The sequence below is a fragment of the Podarcis pityusensis genome (genome assembly GCF_964106645.2).
Source record: "Podarcis pityusensis genome assembly, chromosome: 12".
Taxonomy (NCBI): Eukaryota; Metazoa; Chordata; class Lepidosauria; order Squamata; family Lacertidae; genus Podarcis; species Podarcis pityusensis.
The window spans coordinates 24,624,397-24,646,508 of record NC_138037.1 but is presented as its reverse complement, the minus strand read 5'-3'; the positions used below and the strand labels follow the sequence as shown (position 1 = coordinate 24,646,508).

The following is a 22,112-nucleotide window of genomic DNA, read 5'->3' as shown; positions in this document are numbered from 1 at the left end:
TTTCCAGATTCAACGCTGAGTTCCATATGGTATTTAAAAGCATGTTTCAAAGACCCTCCAAAATTAAGAGCCCCCACAATCCCAAACATCTCACGGCCCATTGTCAGATTTGAAAAGTCCAAACATCCCAGCATAGGGGGGTCAATCCAGCCCCCCATTTCCAAGCCAAACCAAACTTTTTCTTTCCAAATCTGGCTTTTTCCAAGTTCATTTGTCAAATCCGAAAACTCATATTCCTGTTGGGCCTGTTCTGTCAGGACACACTCCTGATTTAATTCCTGGGTGGGCTCCACATATTTTCCCACTGTCTGTTCAAAATTTCCCACTGCCTGTTCAAAATTTCTAGTCGAAGTCGCCATCCAATTCACCTTTTCATGTAATTGTTCCAGTAGGGCATTTGTTTTATAGAAAGCACACAACAAAGCTTCTGAATACATTGTCCTGCAAGGTCGAATGCCTGTTCCCAGGATTGTTATCTGTAACAGCTGCCGGCTCTCTGGAGTTGGTAACAGTTACACGGTCTCCCTCTAGGGGGAAAACTTCTATTTGTTCTTGCAACAAAGTTTCCCTTTTTGAGATACTTTGTCAATATTTGTTGCTTAAAGATGTGAAGGGAAGCAGTGGAATCGCTATGTTTCTCTTCTTTTAGCTATCTGTCAAACTGCTCGTCTCTGGTCAATGAACTTCAAACGTCAGTCCTGACACCCCGCTCCAGGATCAGGACGGAGGAAAGTTACTTTACTTTAAACTCACTTTAAACAGTCCGGAAAAGATCCCCCTCCTTCTCCTGCTGTTGAAGGGGGGTTCCACAATTTTAAATGATGAAATCCAATCCTTTAAAGGCGATTTTCTAAGCTCTAGTTTATGTTGTCTTTGCTTTATTCTGTCTACAGAAGAACGGAAGGCTGACTTCCTGTTTAGACCTTCCCGTTCCGTACCAAATTAAAATAGGTTTTTAAAATCCAATTCCTTTCTGCTCGCAAGTCCTTATCTAATGTCCAGTGGTTCAAAGTCTAAGTACTCACGGGTGCTTATTTTAGAGTCCAAATTGTCCCAGGAAAAAGGCAGCGCTCTCCGGCAACGGCTGTGCGGCTTCGCTCCACGGAAATAGCAATTGGCTCACAGCACCGCGCCACTTCCCCCTCTTCACTTCGGAGCCCGTTAGTGGGTTCCTTAGCAAGTTGGGGGGGCGCTAAAGGTGCCCGCCGAGTTCCATGGTCACAGGCTTCATCCGCCTGTGATTTTTAAAAGGGTCCCCGCTTCGCCGTAGCGGAGAAGACCCGTTTCCCGCGGAGCTAGTCCCTCCTGTTCAGAGGGAGTCCGCCATTGCCGATGGCGCCACCCCGGAAGTCCCCGTGCCTCCTTCCTTAAGTTGGGCAGAAGTTTCCTGGGCTTTGGGAAGGTGGCGGGAGGGCTCTTGGACCCATTGAAGGCTCACACCCTCTACCTAAGCTGGGCTTTGGGAGAGAGGTGCCAGGGGAACATTTAGGGGACTAGCCTAGTTCCCCTAGTCCAATGGCTGTACGCCACTGCTTGTTGTTGTTGTTGTTTAGTCGTTTAGTCGTGTCCAACTCTTCATGACCCCCTGGACCAGAGCATGCTAGGCACTCCTGTCTTCCACTGCCTCCCGCAGTTTAGTCAAACTCATGCTGGTAGCTTCGAGAACACTGTCCAACCATCTCGTCCTCTGTCGTCCCCTTCTCCTTGTGCCCTCCATCTTTCCCAGTTCTTGCCCACTTCCATTGGATTCCAATCCAAGCACAAACCCTTGAAGATCTAAATGATCTTGGTCAGGCATATGTCTCTGAGTACAAGAAGTAGTGCGCTACTGAGTACCAATTGCTGGAAATGACATTGGATAGTCACGCTACTACAGGGCCATTGTGGCAAATGGGATGTATTGCTGTTATGCCCTGTTTGTGGGCTTCCCAGAGGTATCTGATTTGGCCACTGTGGGGAACAGGATACTGAACTGAACTGATATGCTCTTGCATGCTTATGTACTTAACATGCCCAGATGTTAAAGTCTGTAAGAGAGGCTCTGCTTCGCATCCCATGGGATGTTCATTGGAAGCTTGGTCCAAAGAGAACAAATAATTCAAAGGATAAGAACAGTAATACGGTAATTACCAAATCCAAATTGCATTTCTTCTAGTTTGCTTGCTTTCCCAATGCCCAATGCCCATCAGCCCCAGCCAGCACATCAAGTTAGTGAAAGCTGGCATAAAGGACATTTCATTTTTTCATCCCCCCAGTTTGGTTAATTAAAAAAGAGACTTAATGTCCCTTTTCACTATTAAAGAAACCTTTTCCTTTTTGGGGAGAGTTGGAGTAGTTTACAGGAAATAGTTCAGAACAGCAAGCTAAAAATAACGGGCAGATTTTAATTCAAGTGTGGGTAGAGGAAACTGAGATCCCATTATTGAATTCCAGAATAATATTTATTGCCAACAGGTTGGCCTTGGAGAAAAATAGTTCTTAGGCATGCAATGGCTGGCATGGTGCTGCTTCAATAGCAAAATGCCTGGACCTTAGACATTCTGTACAGAAATTACATTTCCCCTTGCTCATCTGCATCCAACGGAGTGTCATTTTTGCCTATGCTCATCCTGTTAGGCTCATCTGATGAATTGTGGATTGGGCTGAATGACCGCAGGGTTCAAATGTACTTTGAATGGACGGATGGGACTCCTGTAACATACACGAACTGGCTGCGTGGAGAGCCAACACATGCTAACAACAGACAAGAAGACTGTGTGGTTATGAAAGGAAAGGTAAAGTAAAGCAAAGCAGATGGCTCATTCGATGTGCTTCTACTATACCAAGTATATTCCTGTCTAAATATGTCACAAATCTTATCCAAGCAACTCCTTTTGTCCAATGCAGCAAGGGTTCTGGGCAGATCAACCTTGTGATGTGAAACATGGATACATTTGCAAAAGCAAACCACTAAAAGAAACTCCGGGAGATGCAGATGTAGTCGAAGAAGGCTGCCAGAAAGTAAGTAGATCAATACAGAATTCCCCAGGCTCTTTGGCCCACTCCCCCCAAGTGGTTGTTATGTTCACATTCAATGAGCAGCACCTACAATGCAACAAGGGATAAAACCTCGTTCCTGTGTCCTCTGCAGGTTGCTTACCTAACACTTGGGTGGTCATCTGCTGTTGCCACCAGTCAGTGCTCATAATAACTAGTTATTTTGGAAACCTTGTAGCTACTGTAAAAAGGTAAAGGGACCCCTGACCATTAGGTCCAGTTGTGACCAACTTTGGGGTTGCGGCGCGAATCTCGCTTTATTGGCCGAGGGAGCCCACGTACAGCTTCCGGGTCATGTGGCCAGCATGACTAAGCTGCTTCTGGCGAACCAGAGCAGCACACAGAAATGCTATTTACCTTCCCGCCGGAGTGGTACCTATTTATCTACTTGCACTTTGACGTGCTTTCGAACTGCTAGGTTGCCAGGAGCAGGGACCGAGCAACGGGAGCTCACCCCGTCGCGGGGATTTGAATCGCCGACCTTCTGATCGGCAAGCCCTGGGCTCTGTGGTTTAACCCACAGTGCCACCCGCGTCCCTTTGTAGCTACTGTGCATTGTGGTTATTCATTTGAAAAAATCCCCCAGGCTTCCCCTTCTCTTCAGGTTCTCTTCCAACCACCTCCACTATGCTCTGCAGAACCATAGCAAGTGACCAGCCTATCTTTAAAAAAGCATATCACAACAAACATGCAACAAACCTGCACAACATCCTCCTGTCTGAGGCTTGCTCAGGTCCATATTCCTGGCCTCTAGCCTTATGGATATTTGTCAAGGATAAAAATATTTTATTCATCCAGGCTTTTAATGTTTGGTCTACGGTGGTGGTTGTTTGGCTGAAGTTTTTGGAATCTGAGACCTTTAACTGTCTTGATGTTATCTGCCTGCTGTCCTCCCCCCCCTTTTTTTTTAGTTATGTGTCTTTAGTTATGTGTCTTTAAGTGCCATTTTATCTTACTTGCTTTGTAACTGTAAGCCTTCTTTTTTTAAAAAACAAACAAACCCAAAACCATATCTATCGATGTGGTGGAATTAAACCAATCATCTCACTGTAAGTTTTGTATTTTGGCCATGGAAGCATTAATTTAGGAAAATGCAGATTGAATTAGTGGTATTTTGTAAACTTGTTTTATGCGCCAGGCATTTGTCAGGATCCTAACCTTTCCCCCTCCTTTTTTGGTCTTTTTCACTCTTGTACAGAGTTTTTTCTCTCAGCTATTTTATTGGAAGGGAAATAGTAAAACACAGGAATAAACAGTTGTTATTCGCTTGGCATAATTAAATAAAATCAAGTTCTCAACCCGGTTGCTATTTGCTCTGATTCAGGGGTAGAACATGGGCTTTCCCGGGGAAAGTGGTGGGGCAAAAAACCAAAACCCTCTCAGGCACAGACCAGGAAATCCCAGATGTGTGCCTAGAAATGCTGCACAGAAGGCAGTCTGGATGAACCCTTAATCTGGGAAAATAAAGTCTTGATTAGCTGGAACTGACCATCTTCCAACATCAACAGTAGACAATTGTCAGATCCACCAAAAAATCATTTCAACAGAATTCATGCTTAGAAAGTGAAAAAAAACCCAAACATAATTGCACAAGGGAGCAGAGCAAATACAATAATAAGTTAAATTGGTTTAATATCCCTATAAAACAATAGACTCTTAATGAAACGGATATCCCTACAGGAAAGGGCCTTTTTACTGATTAAACATTCCTAATATCCTATTTCATTTAAGGAAGTATTTTAGCTGTATTACTTTCTGCACTCACCCAGTTTTTGTTCCTTTCATTCTGTTTTTGTCTCTTGCTCAACCTTCATCCGTCTTCAACAGAGTTTTTTAAAGGTTATAATTTGCACACTTGACCTCACAGGCTGTCTGTAAAGTACATTATTCTTCCTTCCAAACAGGGCTGGAAAAGACACGGTTTATACTGCTACATGATTGGAAATGTATATTCAACATTCGCAGAAGCAAATCAAACATGTATAAAGGACAATGCTCATTTAGCTTCTGTTGCAGACAGGTTATTATTATTATTATTATTAATTATAAAAATAATTGTCTGAAGTGAAAATATGACATTTTTGTTAAGCTAAGGCCTGGTGCCATCATGCAGAAATCTCAGGATTCTTTCTTCCCTAAAACGTCTTCTATTTAAGGCAGGATGAAAAACCTCTTTCAGGTGGACGACCACATAATTCTGTTGGAAAGCTGCCAGTGGCTACATGCCGATAGTGGGTGGGACTAGACATAAAAATGGGAGGAGCCAGATTCATACACCATACCTCAATATTATGCAACAAAGCTATTTCTCATGGAAACAGAGGCATTGATTTATTAGTAATTTCACTCAAGTTGCACATTCCATCTTTTACATCATTTTTTTTTAATAGGTTATAAAATGCAAAAGCACTGCATTGCCCCTTTTCTGTCCTGAATACGCAAAAGTCAAAAATAATTCAGTAATCCCAGCAAAAATATGTACATAGCATAAATGCAAGATCAACTGTAAGTCTTAGGGCTTTTGAAAAGAAAAAAGAAAACTTCAAAACACAATTGCATTGTAAAAATCGTATGCATGCACGCAACTGCAAAATTCATGGATGACTTTTTGGCGTATTTGCAGGGAACACCCATCTCTGCTGAAATATTTTCTCCGTGCTCTGGTCTTCTTGAAGCAAGACCTTCTTGCAGAGGAAGGAGCTGCAATTGTACCCTTTGCACACCACCACAGCTCTTTTCCCTCTCAGCTACTCTCCTCTGAAAAACTGATGGATGGGAGGGGACCAGGAGGGCTGTATGGGCAGGATGGGGTCCAGAGAGCTGTATCTAGCCCACATGCCAGAGGTTGCTCACCCTGCTATATCACAGATAAAAAATGGTAGTTGTGGTGTCTATTAACCACAGTTTAGAGCAGTAGCAGCATAAACCTTGGCTATTGTTAAGGCCAGGAAGAGAAGGATAGGTGGGAACATGCCAGGGAAGGGTTAGGAAGGTGGGAGCATGGAATTTAGGAGTGTTTAACTGCATCCACTCAAAGTGATATTGTTACGTTGTTTTACTTAGGAAGTTGATGATATACAACTTGCACGTTTGATTTCAAACTTAGAGAATCCATACCTTGGATTGGGGAAACCCAGCCAGATGCGCGGGGTACAAATAATAAATTATGATGATGATGATGATTTAAAATTGCTCCTCTATTCTTGTAATTTCTGCCAATTCCCTCTTCCTTAGGACCCCTGCCCCCACAACACATTCAGTTCTGTTCCCTAACCCCCAGGAGAATATTTTTAAGGGGTATGGGGTGGGGGGCTTCAAAGGGAAAGGATATGTGGGAAAGACCCATTCCATAAATCTGAAATCTTCAATTCACAAATGGAAATTTAGGATCCAAGCCCTGTAGGCTTAGATGGTTAGCATACGGAGGCTTAAGGCAGAGCATGCCCCCAGGATCCAGACTTATTTCTGAACATTAATTCTGCAATGTCTGAACATGTCCTCCTCTGGTCCCTTGAACCTTCTTGGGTGCTGTAATATTTCCTTCCTGAAAAAGACATTATTTTATTCCCATAGGGATGAATGTGCCATCTCAGTGGAGCCAACACTTTTATTTGTACAGTCGATGGATATACAAGCCCATGCTACTTCATGGCTACATTTGCAGGGGTTTCGTCACAAAACATTTCATAGAAATGAAATGCTACTTTTGCCTTTTATTCCTTTTCTGCAGATACGAACAAGCATATTTTACTAGTCTGATTGGGCTCAGGCCAGAACAATATTTCTGGATTGGTCTTTCTGACATACAAGAAAGAGGAACATTCATGTGGACCAGTGGGGAAACTGTTGAATATACCCACTGGAATGTTGAAATGCCTGGTATGTAGACCAATTCTATAGAGATACTGTGAAATCCTGGATTTTCCGCAGAAAGGCAAAATTCTGACTACTCTCCTTATTACACAGAATGTTCTGTCTGTTTTGCAGACAGAACTGCTCACAGACATAAGAACAAATAAATATATGATGAAATATTTCTTCTTTGGCACTTACCTTGCCCCATTTAAACTTTCCATTCTGCTTGCTCAAGGTATAAGTAAGTTGCTTTGTTAAGTTTTTGCAGACCTGGTTAGATCTGAAAATGTATTACTTTTGAAACCCCCTTGCTTAAACCTCAGCTTTGTTGCAGTATAGAAAAAAAAGAATTTATTTTTTTCATAAATTTATTCCCTGTTCTTTGAGAATTTTTTCTCTACGAAGTAGCTTACAACTATATTTAAAATTACAGCATTACAAATTCTGAATTTTAAATAGTTGTAGCCTACCCTGGGATCGGCTCATGAATTGTGGCTAATGATAATAGTAATAATGAATAACAGCAATTGTAATAATAATAATTCTATATTTAATCTGTCGAAATAAAACAATGAAACCACATTAAAATTGAAATCCAAGAGGCTCATGCAAGACCCTCAATATACATCGAACACTTCTCAAAGATTGCAAGGAATGAGGCCTGCCAAATCTCTTAAAAGGCAGGGTCCCACAACTGGAGCCACCAAACCAGGATCTCCACAGCTAGGCACCTCTGAGCAACCCCTCCAGCACAGATCTCAAGAAAAAATGCTGTGCTGATTGTACAATTTGTTTTTTTCAGCCCTTGAGATTTTATGCTAAAACAAATCTAGGGGTTAAGTTGCTAATTGGCAGTGGATGTGTCTTTCCCTTTCCTTTTTGTGTCAATTACATGGCCCTGTGTGTCTCTCTTCATGTCCCACGAAGGGAGAAAAGCAGGCTGTGTTGCCATGAGGACTGGAATCACAGGTGGCTTATGGGATCTTCTGAAATGTGAGACAAAGGCAAAATTCCTCTGCAAGCGCTTTGCTGATGGAGTGACTCCTCCGCCGATACCAACGACAACTGCTGCCCCCAGATGCGCTGACGGCTGGAGTCCAAGTGACAGTAGGAACTTGTGCTTCAAAGTATGACATTCAATTGCAAGTTTTTCTTTAATGAATCTTACCAAATATGTACTGCCGTTTGTTTACATCTATTTGTCTTTGTAGTTAGCACAGGAAACGTTTGTTAAAAACATGTTGTGTTCCCTCATCCTTATGTTCTTCCCACTTTTCCAAGCAGTGGGAGAGTCCAGAGATACAGCACTTAGGAAAGAGGTCACTGAAGGCTTATTGCCATTTTGTAACAATTATGTTCATTTACAGATATACACAGCACCTGTAGTTTCCCTAACGAAAGGTTGTGCCTGGCAACTTTGCCATGGGGCTATTAAAGAACGTATAGAGCAAAAGCTTAGATACAATTTGGAGGGAAAATACCTGAGAAATTGCAAGTGAAGTTTGGACTAGCTCAGTAACACAGGTGGTCCTCCTTTCTCACTCCAGATATAGCTGAAGTACCATAGATAACTCGATGATAGAGCATCTGTTCTGCATGCACAAGGTTCTAGCTTCCATCCCCAGCCTCTCTGTTGAAAAAGGATTAGAGGGAAAGAGACTTGTCTGAGGTCTTGGAAAGCAGCAGCCAGCTGGAATAGATAATAATAGGCTAGGTGAACCAATCATCGGACTTGGTTTAAGAGAGATGATGATAACAATATGTTAGCTGAACTCAGTGGTTCTTTTTCTGAGGGTACTCAAGGGTACACAGTTCCATCACCATTTTTTTTCTAGAAGAAAAGCACTGGCTGAGCTGAACTGAAAATATCTAAATTATATTACATTTATTTTGTTATAATGAACATAATTTATAACTTCCCTTATTATGAAGCAATGTTTCTTACTTTTGTCATGTGCAGATCTTATTGTGCCTAACTGTAAAATAATATATCATCATTAGGCTTTCATGAGGAGTGATGATAAAAAATCGTGGGCGGATTCTCAGAGTTTTTGTAGAGCCATGGGAGGTGAGCTGGCCTCCATTAGTAGCTCACAAGAGGAACGTTCACTGCAGCGTTATTTGTCGTGAGTAAATTGATTTATCCATGTTATCATAGCTATTTCACACCCACATTTAAAGCACTCTTGTGCCACTTTAACAGTCGTGGCTCCCCCCCCCCCAAGAATCCTGGGAAATGCAGTTTGCTAAGGATGCTGATGGTTGTAGTCCTGTGGGGAGTAAACTACTGTTCCCAGGATTCTTTGCAGGGAAGCCATGACTATTAAAGAGGCAGAAGAGTGCATCCATGGTGTGGATGTTACATATAAGAAGATGGAAATGGCCGTTTAGTCCCTTGTGCAGTACCGTTTTGTGTGAATCCACAAATGAGGGAAGTCCTTCCAATCAGCTGATTTTGGGTGCCATTGGGCGAATTGTTAGTTATTCAATGTAACTATAACTGTAGATTTTAGTCAAGGAGGGGAGATTTGTGTTTGTGGGATTTTCTGCATCAAGGTGCCTAAACAACGTGACTCATCTTGGGCATTATGCACCTCGATTTGGGCAGAGAGCAGGCAAGGGGAAATATTTGTGGTTCTGCCTCAGATGGGAAATGTATTGATCTGACAGAAATAAGACCAGTAGACGACTTGACTATTGGAAAAATAGCAAACTCTGCGACAAATATCAAAGCAGGTAGTCTTTGAGGCGGAATACTGAGATGCATAAAGTGAATCTTATTTCAAAGACAAGCCAAGAAGCTTAGTTGGAAACTAAGCATTACAATTACAAGCTAGCATAGTTGGGTGCAAGCTTTTCATGTTAGTTTAAAAGTGATTTCATAAAGCAACATGTCTATTTACCCAAGTCTCCTTGTGTTTGTGTGATATCTTAGGGACCAAGGATTCAGCTCTTCACATTTCTGGCTAGGCTTAAATTTACAAAGTCCAACTGAAGGATTTTCGTGGAGCGATGGCTCTCCAGTGAGTGACTTGCACTGTTTTTAAAAGATTGTGGTTCCAATTTTACGACTTACATGACAAAATCCAGGAGAAACAAATGAACATACAGAGCCTGAAAATTATGCTAATTATGCTATTTGGTTTTAAAACCAAATACAGCAAAATGCTAAATGACCAAAAGGAGTGTCCCCCCCCCCACCAGTTGTTCAGCGTGGACACTGAGATCCAGCTCCAAGGGCCTTCTGGCGGTTCCATCACGAGAAGTTTGCAGAGGGCCTTATTGGAAGTGGCACCCGCCCTGTGGAACGCCCTGCTGTCAGATGTCAAGGGAATCATCTATACTCGTGGTTTTTAATGATAATTATGATAATCATATACAGTGGTACCTCGGGTTAAGAACTTAATTCGTTCTGGAGGTCCATTCTTAACCTGAAACTGTTCTTAACCTGAGGTACCACTTTAGCTAATGGGGCCTCCCACTGCCACCGCGTGATTTCTGTTTTTATCCTGAAGCAAAGTTCTTAACCTGAGGTACTATTTCTGGGTTAGTGGAGTCTGTAACCTGAAGCGTCTGTAACCCAAGGTACCACTGTAGCCATATGACGTTCTTTTAAGACATCAACAATGCATTATTAAGTTGATACACCAGAGGACACTGAGAGTTCTCCCCGTGAAATAAGTGGGTAGACCCTGTAGAAAAGGAAGAGTTGGATGTATTTATCTTTTAGAATGATATCAAAAACATCATTCTAGAAAGCTTAAAGAGTGAGTATAAATCCAGCCAAGAAGATAAACAACTATACAACTTTTAGAAGACATCTGAAGGCAGCCCTTTATCGGAAAGTTTTTATTGTTTAATGTTTTATTGTGTTTTTATGTGTTGGAAGATGCCCAGAGTAGCTGGGGCAACTTAGCCAGATGGGTGGGGTGGTAATAATAATAATAATAATAATAATAATAATAATAATAATAGGCATTTTTACATGGCACTTTATTGCAGACTTAGTGCTGTTTATGTTATGCAGGTTCTGCACAGCGTTTACATTGCATCATCTGTACCAAATGCCATTCCATATTAATTTCCTACTTCATCTGGATTTAACATTTCCATCTGTTGTGTAACCCCCTGCACTGTAAATATATCTTAAAATGGGGAGAGATAATAATTAATAATAAAATAATAATAATTTATACCCTGCCCTCCCCAGCCAAAACCGGGCTCAGAGCGGCTAACATCAATTATATAACACATCAAGATAAAATCAAGCAATGAATTAAAATACATCCTAGAATCATCCTAGACCTTAAATGCTCACCCAACTGTTTGTGCTGAACTTAGATGAGCCTGTGCGAAAAGTTGGGAGGCCACTTTCATGCAAGTTCTTATGGGGGAAAGGGGAGTCAGACTGAACCCTGACCAAAGGCCCTGCGGAAAGATGTCAGATCCCGCAGGGCCCTGGTCTCTTGTGACAGAGCATTCCACCAGGCTGGGGCCACGGCCAAAAAGTCCTTGGCCCTGGTCGAGGCCAGTCTAATCTGCTTGAGGCCCGGGACTGTAAGGTCCTCTGTGGGGCATACCAGGAGAGGCGGTCCTGTAGGTACGAGGGTCCTAGGCTGTAGATGGCATTTTGATGAGGACAATGCAGTGTGGACACTGCAAAAGTGCTGAGTGTGCAATAACCTGCTGTGTGAAGGCACCCTTCATTAAAATGAAACCACCTTATTTCCAGACAAGCAGTGTAATGAACTTATTTCTACTCAGCTTGGATATACAAACTGGGAGTATGGAGAGCCCAATAACTACAATGAAATTGAGCACTGCGGAGAGTTGAATGCAAATTATCGCATGCGCTGGAATGATATACACTGTGAGGACTTGTACAACTGGATTTGTCAGATTAAAAAAGGTAAGATTTCTTGCCTTATTAAGCTGTAACGTCACCAGAAGATTGCTTGTGATACTACGGTATTTAAAAATAAATAAATACTAAAAATGTTTTTAAAACAAATCGGCCTTCTGATTAATTCAACACACACACACATATCTCAAAGATGTGGACAATAATAAATCTGTGGCTGTTTATGGTGTGAAAGCTGCCATAAATACTTCCTACCAGGCGTCAGCAGAGTTGAAACACAGTTGGCAGCAAAGCGAGTGGAATCGGCCCTGAGTCTTGATTGATCAGAGACAAAAGAAATATTGCTTACGTTGCTAGTGAATAACCTTTGGATAATTTTTCTCCCAATTGATAAGAGGAGGGTGTTATTATATGCTACAACAGCAGCAAGAATGCTGGTTGCTAAAAATTGGAAGGGGGATAGGACACCAACGAAGGAAGAACGGCAAATTAAATTGTGCGAATATTTGGAATTAGCAAAAAATGACAGAGGTGATCAGGAATCAACCAAACCAAAGGTTTAAAAAGGAGTGGGACTGCTTCAAAGAGTACTTGGGAAAACATTGTTCTCCAACAAAATCTTTGATGTGTTTTGACTAAATTTTGCAAAGTAAATAATAGATAGATAATGTATACTTTATGTAAGAGAAGTGAACTAAGGAAAAAACCACAGTTAAAAGATAAGGAAGAAGTAAGGAGTCGCAAGGAGGTGGAGGGAACTCACATGTGAAGAAATACTGATTTATTTTGGTTTGCATTTGTGAATAAGATAACATGTTTTGAAGAACAAATGGAATATGTGTACAAATAATTAAATTAAAAACTAAGAATATATTTTTTTAAAAAGATATTGTTGAACTTCCTCTTCACCAAACTCCACCAGCACAGGGGCTCCTGCTGCCTTGATCACCCCGAGGCATCGCTTAATTATTGGTTTTAATAGGATAATGCATGTGTGGATCACATTTTTCCCCCCAGGAGAAGAACCAAAGCCTGAACCAACAGAACCACCTCTACCAAGTAAGTTTGCATTGCTTCCTTTGAAGAAATCATGTCATGTCAATAACTAGGGATTGAAGCTAAGTGAGTGCTGCCGTTCCCACCCAGGCAGATGGAGGTTTCCAATTTCTTTGAGAGCTGCACTTCAGGAATAAGGTTATCAAGCACAGCTTCTCCCACATCAGTTGCTCAGAGTCCAAAACTAGACGCGATGGGGCAGGCATCTATGGATCTGACCTACTCAGATAATTTTTACACACCCCTTCATTGCTCTACCCTACTGTGCCCTATTGCTTTAAGAAGTTTATTCAAAGCCCAGATCTGATGCAGGAAGTGACCCAGGTAGGGGTGGTTAGCGATGCACGCCCCCTAATCCATACCACCTCTCTCGCAGAATTTCAATATAGCAGTGATGGATGGCTCATCAATGGAGACAAGCAGTATTATTTCAGCACTTACACTGCTCCTATGGAAACAGGACGTGAATTTTGCAAGAAGAACTTTGGAGATCTTGCAGTCATTGAAAGCTACACTGAAAGAAGATTCTTAACAAAATATGTAAGGTGCTAGTTTATTATTTCCTCAAATAAATACTTCAGAGTAGTAAGCATTCTTTGTTATAAAAGACTATGCCTTTTCAGAAATTTCATTTCGTGAAACACTTGCTCTAGAAATTTGGCTTTAGAAATTCGGCATACCTTTTGTTCCCTTTCATGTTGTTATCCCCGAGTAACAGCAATTTGCCATTTAAATTAAACATCTTTATTTTATTTATGTATTTATTTATTTTGTAAGATTCATGCACCGCTTGATTTGTAAGAAACCTCAAAACAGTTTATGAAAGATAAAACAGTAAAATCAAGAAAAATTCACAATTGCACTTTCAAACATACAAAAGTTTAAATACTTAAAACAGATTAAAATTCCCTCAGCTTTCTAAGTATTTGGGTAGGCTTGTCTAAACAAGAATGTTTTTAGCACGCACTGAAAAGAGAACAGTGAAGGTGCTTGCTTGATTTCTCCCTAAAAAACAAAAACATATTAGGAGATACTTTACGAGCCCCCCCCCCCCCCGAGGTTTCGACTGCCTAGGGGCCTTCACAGAGTTTAATTCAGTAATAGAAAGAGACCTGGAATAACAAATTTCTTTTCTTTTCAGTGTTTTAAATAAGTTTCAGAAGGCCCAGTTAACTGGGTAGCTAGGGACTTTAGTTATTCTCAATGTGTTTTTGAAGGGATTACATTTACAATGGTCATTTGTTGTATAAAAACTTAATGTTTGCCTCAGACATAGCATTTTCATCTTCATGCTTTAGATCTCAAAAAACGACTGGACCAACGCTTACTACATTGGCTTAAAACTGAGCCTTGATAAAGACGTCAGGTAAGTAAACAGAAAACATTGGAGCTTATTACGCGAGTCAATTTATTAATACTAGACAAATATGCATAGTACTATATAGAGAATCAAGCCCAATGCAGTATATTCTGTAACTTATCTGTGTGCGTACACACATATTGCAGAGCTGGAAAAAGGCTGCAGCAACTTAGTGGGGATGTATATAATGTGTATGCTGTATACATTTAAAGTAACCCTCTCCCCAATTCCCATCCTGGGGAACTGTAGCTGGGAAGGGTAGCTGTGCAAGTGGTAAACTGAAGGTTTTGCGTTTAGGGGTATATGCTTTGCATGTGCTTTAAATGTATGGTGCAAACACAGATACAACATGCAGGGCTTTCTAATTTTGAAAAGGGCATGGAATTGAGGGGGTGCAAGATCAAGGTTTATAAAATAATGTATGATGTAGAAAAAAAGTAGAGGGAAGTCCTTCTCCCTCTCTTTTTAGAATACTAGAATTAAGGTTCTAGTTCCAGCCAGAGGCAGATTTAGGGGAGCATGATCAAGCGGAGAGGGTGCTGCAGGGGGTGCAGCAAAAATTATGAACAATGGAGGGGTGGTGAATTTTGGCATTGCACAAGGCACCGCTGAAATATTAAAGTCCAAAGTCTGCCACTGATCCAGTGAAGCTGACTCATGGGCAGACTAAAGGAAGTTAACATGGAATTCACATCCTAATGACACCCAGCCCTCAAACTCCAAACCAGGTCATATTTGGGCTGCTTAGTGGAACTGAAATACAAATTATGATAGAAGCAGATAAGGAAGAGGTTGCAGGCAGAGGAGGGATTCACATCCACACCAACCCCTGAGCATCCTTCACCAGACTTCGTAATCCTGATTTATATTTCTTTGACAAGGAATCTTCATCAAACACAGTGTTTTTCCTTCGTATCTAGTTCAGCTCTCAGAGCCACAGCTTGGATTTTTAAGATACAGTCATCATTGCGAAGCTGCTATTGGTTCCCCGCTCCCTAAATATTACCCTTGAATTTCCCTTGCACCTTAAGCCATGTTGAAAACAAATCAAGATAACAGAATAATTTGTCTTTAAGCTGGATGGACGGAACCCCCGTGCAGTATTTAGCCTGGGCACCGCATGAACCCAACTTTGCAAACAACGATGAAAACTGTGTGGTCATTTACAGAAGGACAGGTGGGTAGTCTGCCGATTGTCGACATTTTATTTTTGTGGCAACACATCGTGCACATGAAATTTCCAGGAAAAATAATAAGGCATCTTATTTGTACAGGGTGAACGGTATTCCGAAATGCAATGCGTGGTTTAACTTTTATGGCAGATCACTTATTCTTTCTTGTTTAGGACTTTGGAATGATATAAACTGTGGCCACCCCAATCCTTTCATATGTGAAAGACACAACAGTTCAATCAATGCAACAGTTGCTCCTACAGCCCCTTCTGTTCCAGGAGGATGTCCAGAATCATGGCTTTCATTTGAAAACAAGGTACCATTATAATGTTCTTGTTTCAAAGGAACACTGGGAAACAGCCATAAATATGTACATTGCTGCCCCACATGGCTTTGTCTGTTTTCATTTTTTGTATATTCAAAATGTATATTGGCAGACCCCCATCATAATGCATCTCTGCTCATGCAGCTGGTCACTATCAAAATGAGCACGGATCTCATTTAGCTGGTACTTTCCATTCTGCGCTGTGTATCATTTGCTTGGGGCACCTCCAGGTTGGTGTTGTGGGTATGTGGTCCAACATGTTATGGACACTATAATTGTGCAGGAGTGGTGGCTTCATTCTGCTTCAGTTGTTTCTGTGGTGCTTCCCCAGCGCTACCACATTATTGTTGCCGGGAGTTGCAATAGAACAAGGGAAGTGGGACAGAAATGAAGCAGGACATTTGTGGTAAAAAAGAAAAAGGGTATGGGATTTCAATAGGATGTGTGCTAATTGAAAATGAAGCAGTGTGAGTGCTGCAAAAGTTTGAAAGCAGCATCATGTGTCATAGTCCCTACAGCTTTATGAGCACAAATCATCTGGAATGCACAATAAAAAGGAGCCTTGTGCCTGTAATATTAATAATTCCCTCCCCCCTCTTATCTCTATATACATTTATATAAATTTACTGGGGAAGGGCTTTAGCTCGTATGCTTTGTGTGGAAGAGGTCCCAAGTTCAATCCCTAGTGTCCCCAAGGTTGGACTGGGAAAGAATCTTCCCTGAACCTTGGAGAGTCACTGGCAGTCAGCAGCCACAATACTGAGCTAGGCGGACCAGTGGTTTGACTTGTTATAAGGCAACTTCCTACGGGACGTGGGTGGCGCTGTGGTCTAAACCACTGAGCCTCTTGGGCTTGCCAATCAGAAGGTTGGTGGTTCGAATCCCCACGAAGGGATGAGCTCCCGTTGCTCGATCCCAGCTCCTGCCAATCTAGCAGTTCGAAAGCACACCAGTGCAAGTAAATAAATAGGTACCGCTCTGGCAGGAATGTAAATGGCACCTCCGTGTGCTGCTCTGGTTTCAGTGTTCTGTTGCGCCAGAAGCGGCTTAGTCATGCTGGCCATATGACCCGGAAAAAACTGTCTGCAGACAAACGCCGGCTCCCTTGGCCTGTAAAGCGAGATGAGCACCACAACCCAAGAGTCGTCTGCGACTGAACTTAGCTGTCTGGGGTCCTTTACCTTTACCTTTTAAGGCAACTTCCTGCGTTCTGTGTTAATAGAGAAGCATCTGAGAATGTTGTGCCTTTCACAGCACAAGGTTGGCAACAGATTGGCTCTGCATGAAATTTTAGATACTACTTCTACTGACAATCTTGCACTGAAAGTGATGTCACCTGTGAATCGTCGTTTCCGTCTTCACCCCAGTTTGACAATGTCTAAAGTTTGAGTTGTAATAGCTACAGTGTACAAAAGAAATCAGAGGTTAATTTGCTGACTTATCGTGTCCAGGAAAACAGAAAAAAAGCTGGGATTCTTAAATATCTGAAGCTGAAATAGTATTTGCATGCTTGAGCTAAGATGAGTCTATATATATGAGGTTCAATAACTTATCACAAATAGTTTAAGGTAACCACATTTGTGGTACAATTAACTTAATTTCACCAATTATTTTGACAAAGAAAATGCTTAATAAAGAGTTTTATTAAAAAAACAAATTCCATATTGAGTTTTGGGAAAGTTCTTCTTACAAATATTTCTGGATGTTTTCAGATCTTACTTCTCCACCAGTAATGTAAACATACCCTTAATCCAGATGTAACATAAAGCCATAGTTTGATTCTAATGCTGGTTTGTTTGGGGCCAGTTTGCTGATTTGGAAGTAATGGCAAACTATGGTTGGCTGAGACCAGAAAGTTACAAATGGAAGGATGGAGCATGTGAACAGAGGGCCTATTCATGTGCCAGGCAGTGGCTTAGCATGACATCTGAACCAACTCTTATGGTTGGTTCACTAGCTTGAGGGGTAGGCGAGGAAAGCAACTGAAAGCATTTCAGAATGTTCATATTTCAAGTGCAAAAAAGGACACAGCTTTAAAGTAAAGGGAGAATTAAAGGCCAATGTCTGTTTTCTGGGTTCGAAGATGACAATCCTACCTAGACCTAGATTATACTCAGATTTCTTTCTTTTTTAATCATTCTCTCTTCAATTTTTTTAGTGCTACAAAGTATTTGGGTTGGCAGACAAAGACCGAAATAATTGGGATTCTGCACGAACAGTTTGCAAAGGCTTACGAGGAAACCTGGCTACCATATCTAGTGAAAGGGTTCAAGGTACTCCACATTTGCATCTGTAGATTCAAGCACAAGTAATACTTGCAAAATATTACTTCAGTTTTATATTTTCTGGAACTAATGTGCCATCAGTCTGCACACCCATCTCTTTCAGTATGCAATGAAAGGCTGTAATAGTAGTATTATTATCATATACTGATACTCAACTTCTATCGATTATAAAACAAAATGTGAATTGTATAATGCAACAATGATAAAATAAAGCCTACAAAAACATCTTTGGCAGCATGGGCACCTGCCCATTACTTCATTTAAACCTAATGGCAAACCATACTTTACCTGTGAGCTTGGATCCCAAATCACCGCTTGATCCTGCTTTAAGATCCTGAGGCAAATATTGTTTGCACAAACATTGTAAAGACTGTTGTTTGCAGGGACCTGGGAATAGAAAGCAACAATTTCAACAAGCCAAAAATGGAAATTCCAAAGCTCTTTTCTTCATGTAGGGATGGGGACACCTGGGAAGGGGAGCAGGAGGGGGGGAACCATGAGTTTCCCCCAGGTATGTTTGGGGGGGGACACTTCCCCCATTTGTTTCTGAAATGTGGGAAACCCCATCCTCCCATTTTTGGTTTTTCAACAATTTTTCCATTTTGTGGGGAGTGGAAGGACCTTCACATCTTTAGATGTGCAAACCAAATATATATGCATGTAGGCTTGAGTCTGCCTGTGTTCAAAATACCATCTGAATACAATTGATGCCTGAGTGTGTAATAATGCTCAATATTTGAAGTTATGAAACACTGAAATTTTCTCTGGACTCTCAAGCAGAATCTAAAACTTACAGTTGTGGTTTTAACATTTCTCATAGTCCTCTGTGTTTAATAATAATAATAATAATAATAATAATAATAATAATAATAGTGTATATATTTAATTTTCAAGGCATTCCCCTTTCCTTTCATTCATTCCAAAACTCAGTGTTTTTCAAGGCTGTTTGGTTTTGAATAGTGTCTCAGTTTTTGGAGATGTCAGCTTTTCCTTCCACTTTTCCTTTCCCTTCCTTAGCTTTCCTTACTTCCCAGTTGAACAATTTCCCAACGGATGCATGGATAGGATTCAATGATATCAATTCAGAAGAGATGTACCTCTGGACAGATGGAAGTAGAGTCAGTTACACCAACTGGGTAAAAGGCTTCCCATCATCTAATTACGATGCAGAGAGGGTACGTATTTGATGAATGCACAATATGGCAAATGTTAATTGGAAGACTGCTCCATATCATCCCCACAACACTTCCTTTCCCACAAGCTTCTCCTGTACGTGGCCTCAAGTCAGAACCATACCGTGAGGAAAAAAGAGGCAATGTGAAGGAGCAAAAAGTAAGTTAATCGTTAATAGGAACAGCAAAATTGCCAGCAATACTGAATTGGAAAAATATAATACTGAAAATCAGTATTTTTCAGATACTTTTTGCCATAAAACCAGGCCCTACGCACCACAGACTGCAAGTTGTATTTTGAACTTGAGGCAGGAGTTCCAAGAAGGAATTGTGGCAGAGGGACATCTAGTAGGTAGGGAAACAAGATCCTATGGTAGCTGCTAGGAAGGCAAGGGCAATTCTGTCACTTTGCCTGGCCACAGCCCAAGCCCGACCCAGAAGCCCGATGATATTAAGGAAAATGAATAGGTTGTTGGGTTAGTGGAATCACCCTGGAGCATGGGAATAAATAAGAGGTTTCATAAGGGGCAACAGCATACAGATCTGAAATGTCCCGACTCTACTCCTGGTGGCTCTCTGCAATTAAATTTATATAGCTCGGGAAGAAATCAAAGATGCTCTGAATATCTCACTACTATTTCTAGCATTTGTTTCTCCTTCTTCTTCTTTCATAGGAAGATTGTGTCGCAATGAAAAACAGGCCTCTTCAAGAATCGGGAAAATGGAGACATTTTCACTGTTCTGAGAAAAAAGGCTACATTTGCCAGACAGATACAGGTGGGTAGTTCTGCTAATCTGTTTCCCCTGCTTACATTAGAAGAAAATCTCATGCAAGCCCTGATTAAGCTTTTATGGTTTCCTCTATACTTCAGTAAAGGGCTTTGCAGAAGGTAATCTCCAACTCTACAATTCGATGATTTTAAAGTGGCCCAGATAGCAAGGTGACCTTTGGACACATGGAACAGTTTTAGAGCACTTTTTTGCCACATCGAGTTCGGATCTTGGAGGTATAGCTCAATGCATGGCGATGGTCATTTTCTGCACCTCTGGCCCAGTGACATAGTATACTGTATAATATGCGTACAGAAAAATATTATGGGCATCCTATTTCAAGGTCACAGGTGGTGGTCTTTCTTGCAGTGCTCAGCTACCTGAGATCTTTTAACTGGGGGTGCCAGGGACTGAACCTGGGACCTTCTGTGTTTGAGTCATCTTTACCACTGAGCTGTGGCCTTTCCTTACGTACATTTCTGCATATGATATCCTGGTTATAAATCAAGGAATTCATCAGTGGTAGAGAGTACTGCTTCCTTGGTGGGAGAGTTGAATACCTTCTTTGCCCGATTTGAGGTGACACCAACAGTGACTCCAACAGGGATGCCAGAGCTATTGGCGTCACTACCTACAGGAAATGCTGCCAGGGTGGAAGAGGGAGAAGTGAGGTGAATATTAAAGGAGGTAAACACGAGGAAGGCTATGGGCCCGGATGGGGTGGCTGGCAGGGTGCTAAGAGATTGTTTGGACCAACTGGCAGGAATCTTTACGAAGATTTTTAACCAGTCTCTGGCCCAAGCCACTGTTCCACCCTGTCTGAAATCCGCTACCATTATACCCCTGCCAAAAACATCAAAGATAGACAGTCTGAATGATTTTCGCCCTGTGGCGCTGACACCCATTATAATGAAATGTTTCGAAAAACTGGTGAGGAAGCGCATCTTATCTTGTCTGCCAGTGGGACTTGACCCTTACCAGTTTGTGTACAAGGCAAAGAGATCCACAGAGGATGCTGTGGCAATGGCTTTACATGCTGTCCTGACTCATTTGGAGAAGCAAGGGAACTACGCGAGATTGTTATTTGTAGACTTTAGTTCTGCATTTAATACTATTCTTCCGCATAGATTGGTGCCCAAATTATTAGACCTGGGACTTCCACCATGTGCAGGTGGATATTAGACTTTCTATCAAACCGTTCCCAAAGGGTCAGGTTGGGTTCCCACGTCTCTGCGGATCTCATCACGAATACGGGGACGCCACAGGGGTGCGTGTTGAGCCCGCTTTTATACACGCTCTATACAGCTGACTGTGCCCCCGAATACCCCAGTAATAAGATCATTAAGTACACAGATGATACAACGGTGGTTGGTTTAATTACTGCTGGAGAGGGGGAGACAGCCTATAGGAAGGAAGCTGAGCAGTTGGGGGAGTGGTGCAGGAAAAACAACTTACTGCTTAACTTAAAGAAAACAAAAGAGATCATTGTGGACTTTAGGAAATGTAAATTGAATATTCAGCCACTTATTATTGAGGGGAAGTGCGTGGAACAGGTCTCAGTGTTTCGATTTCTGGGAATGGAGTTGAGAGATGACCTAACCTGGGGAGAGAACAGCAAAGACCTGGTGAAGAGAGCACAGCAGAGGTTATATTTTCTGAGAATCCTCCGGAAAAACAATCTCTCAAAGGACCTGTTGATAGCATTCTACCATTGCACTGTGGAGAGCATACTAACGTATGGTCTGTGCGTGTGGTTTGGGAGCTGCACGGCCAGGGAAAAAACAATGCTATCCAGGGTTGTAAAGACTGCAGAGAGAATTATTGGGTGCACTCTTCCCACCTTAGATCAAATCTATGCTGCCAGGTGCCATAAGAAAGCAGCAGAGATAGCACATGATAGTACGCACCCCGGAAATGATCTTTTTCAGCTTCTGCCTTCTGGAAGAAGGTATAGGGTTATAAAGGCCAGGACTAGCCACCTGAAAAACAGTTTCTACGCTAATGCAATTCTGGTTCTAAACGCAGCATAAGGGGTCTCTGTAGTATAGTGTATTTTAAAATGGGGTTTTAGAGTTTTTAGGGGTTTTTGAATGTTTTATGTAGTTTTTATGTAGTTTTATGTAGTTTTATGTAGTTTTGTGGTAGTTTTATGTAGTTTTTTATGTAGTTTTTTAATGTAGTTTTATGTAGTTTTTATGTAGTTTTATGTAGTTTTTCAA

At 41.5% G+C, this 22,112-nt stretch overlaps 1 protein-coding gene across 1 annotated transcript in view; it reads left to right on the top strand.

Moving 5' to 3' along the window:
* LOC308459246 (macrophage mannose receptor 1-like) overlaps positions 1-22,112 on the top strand; it is a 59,193-nt gene that overhangs the window by 25,595 nt on the left and 11,486 nt on the right. The window contains exons 8-23 of the mRNA XM_080974377.1: positions 2,617-2,774; positions 2,887-3,000; positions 4,941-5,056; positions 6,767-6,915; positions 7,819-8,018; positions 8,893-9,017; positions 9,827-9,914; positions 11,656-11,800; positions 12,770-12,811; positions 13,185-13,348; positions 14,107-14,174; positions 15,245-15,345; positions 15,514-15,656; positions 17,824-17,938; positions 18,968-19,125; positions 19,797-19,899. Coding sequence (XP_080830503.1) covers positions 2,617-2,774; positions 2,887-3,000; positions 4,941-5,056; positions 6,767-6,915; positions 7,819-8,018; positions 8,893-9,017; positions 9,827-9,914; positions 11,656-11,800; positions 12,770-12,811; positions 13,185-13,348; positions 14,107-14,174; positions 15,245-15,345; positions 15,514-15,656; positions 17,824-17,938; positions 18,968-19,125; positions 19,797-19,899 — 1,989 coding nt within the window. The remainder of the gene's footprint in view (positions 1-2,616; positions 2,775-2,886; positions 3,001-4,940; positions 5,057-6,766; positions 6,916-7,818; positions 8,019-8,892; positions 9,018-9,826; positions 9,915-11,655; positions 11,801-12,769; positions 12,812-13,184; positions 13,349-14,106; positions 14,175-15,244; positions 15,346-15,513; positions 15,657-17,823; positions 17,939-18,967; positions 19,126-19,796; positions 19,900-22,112) is intronic.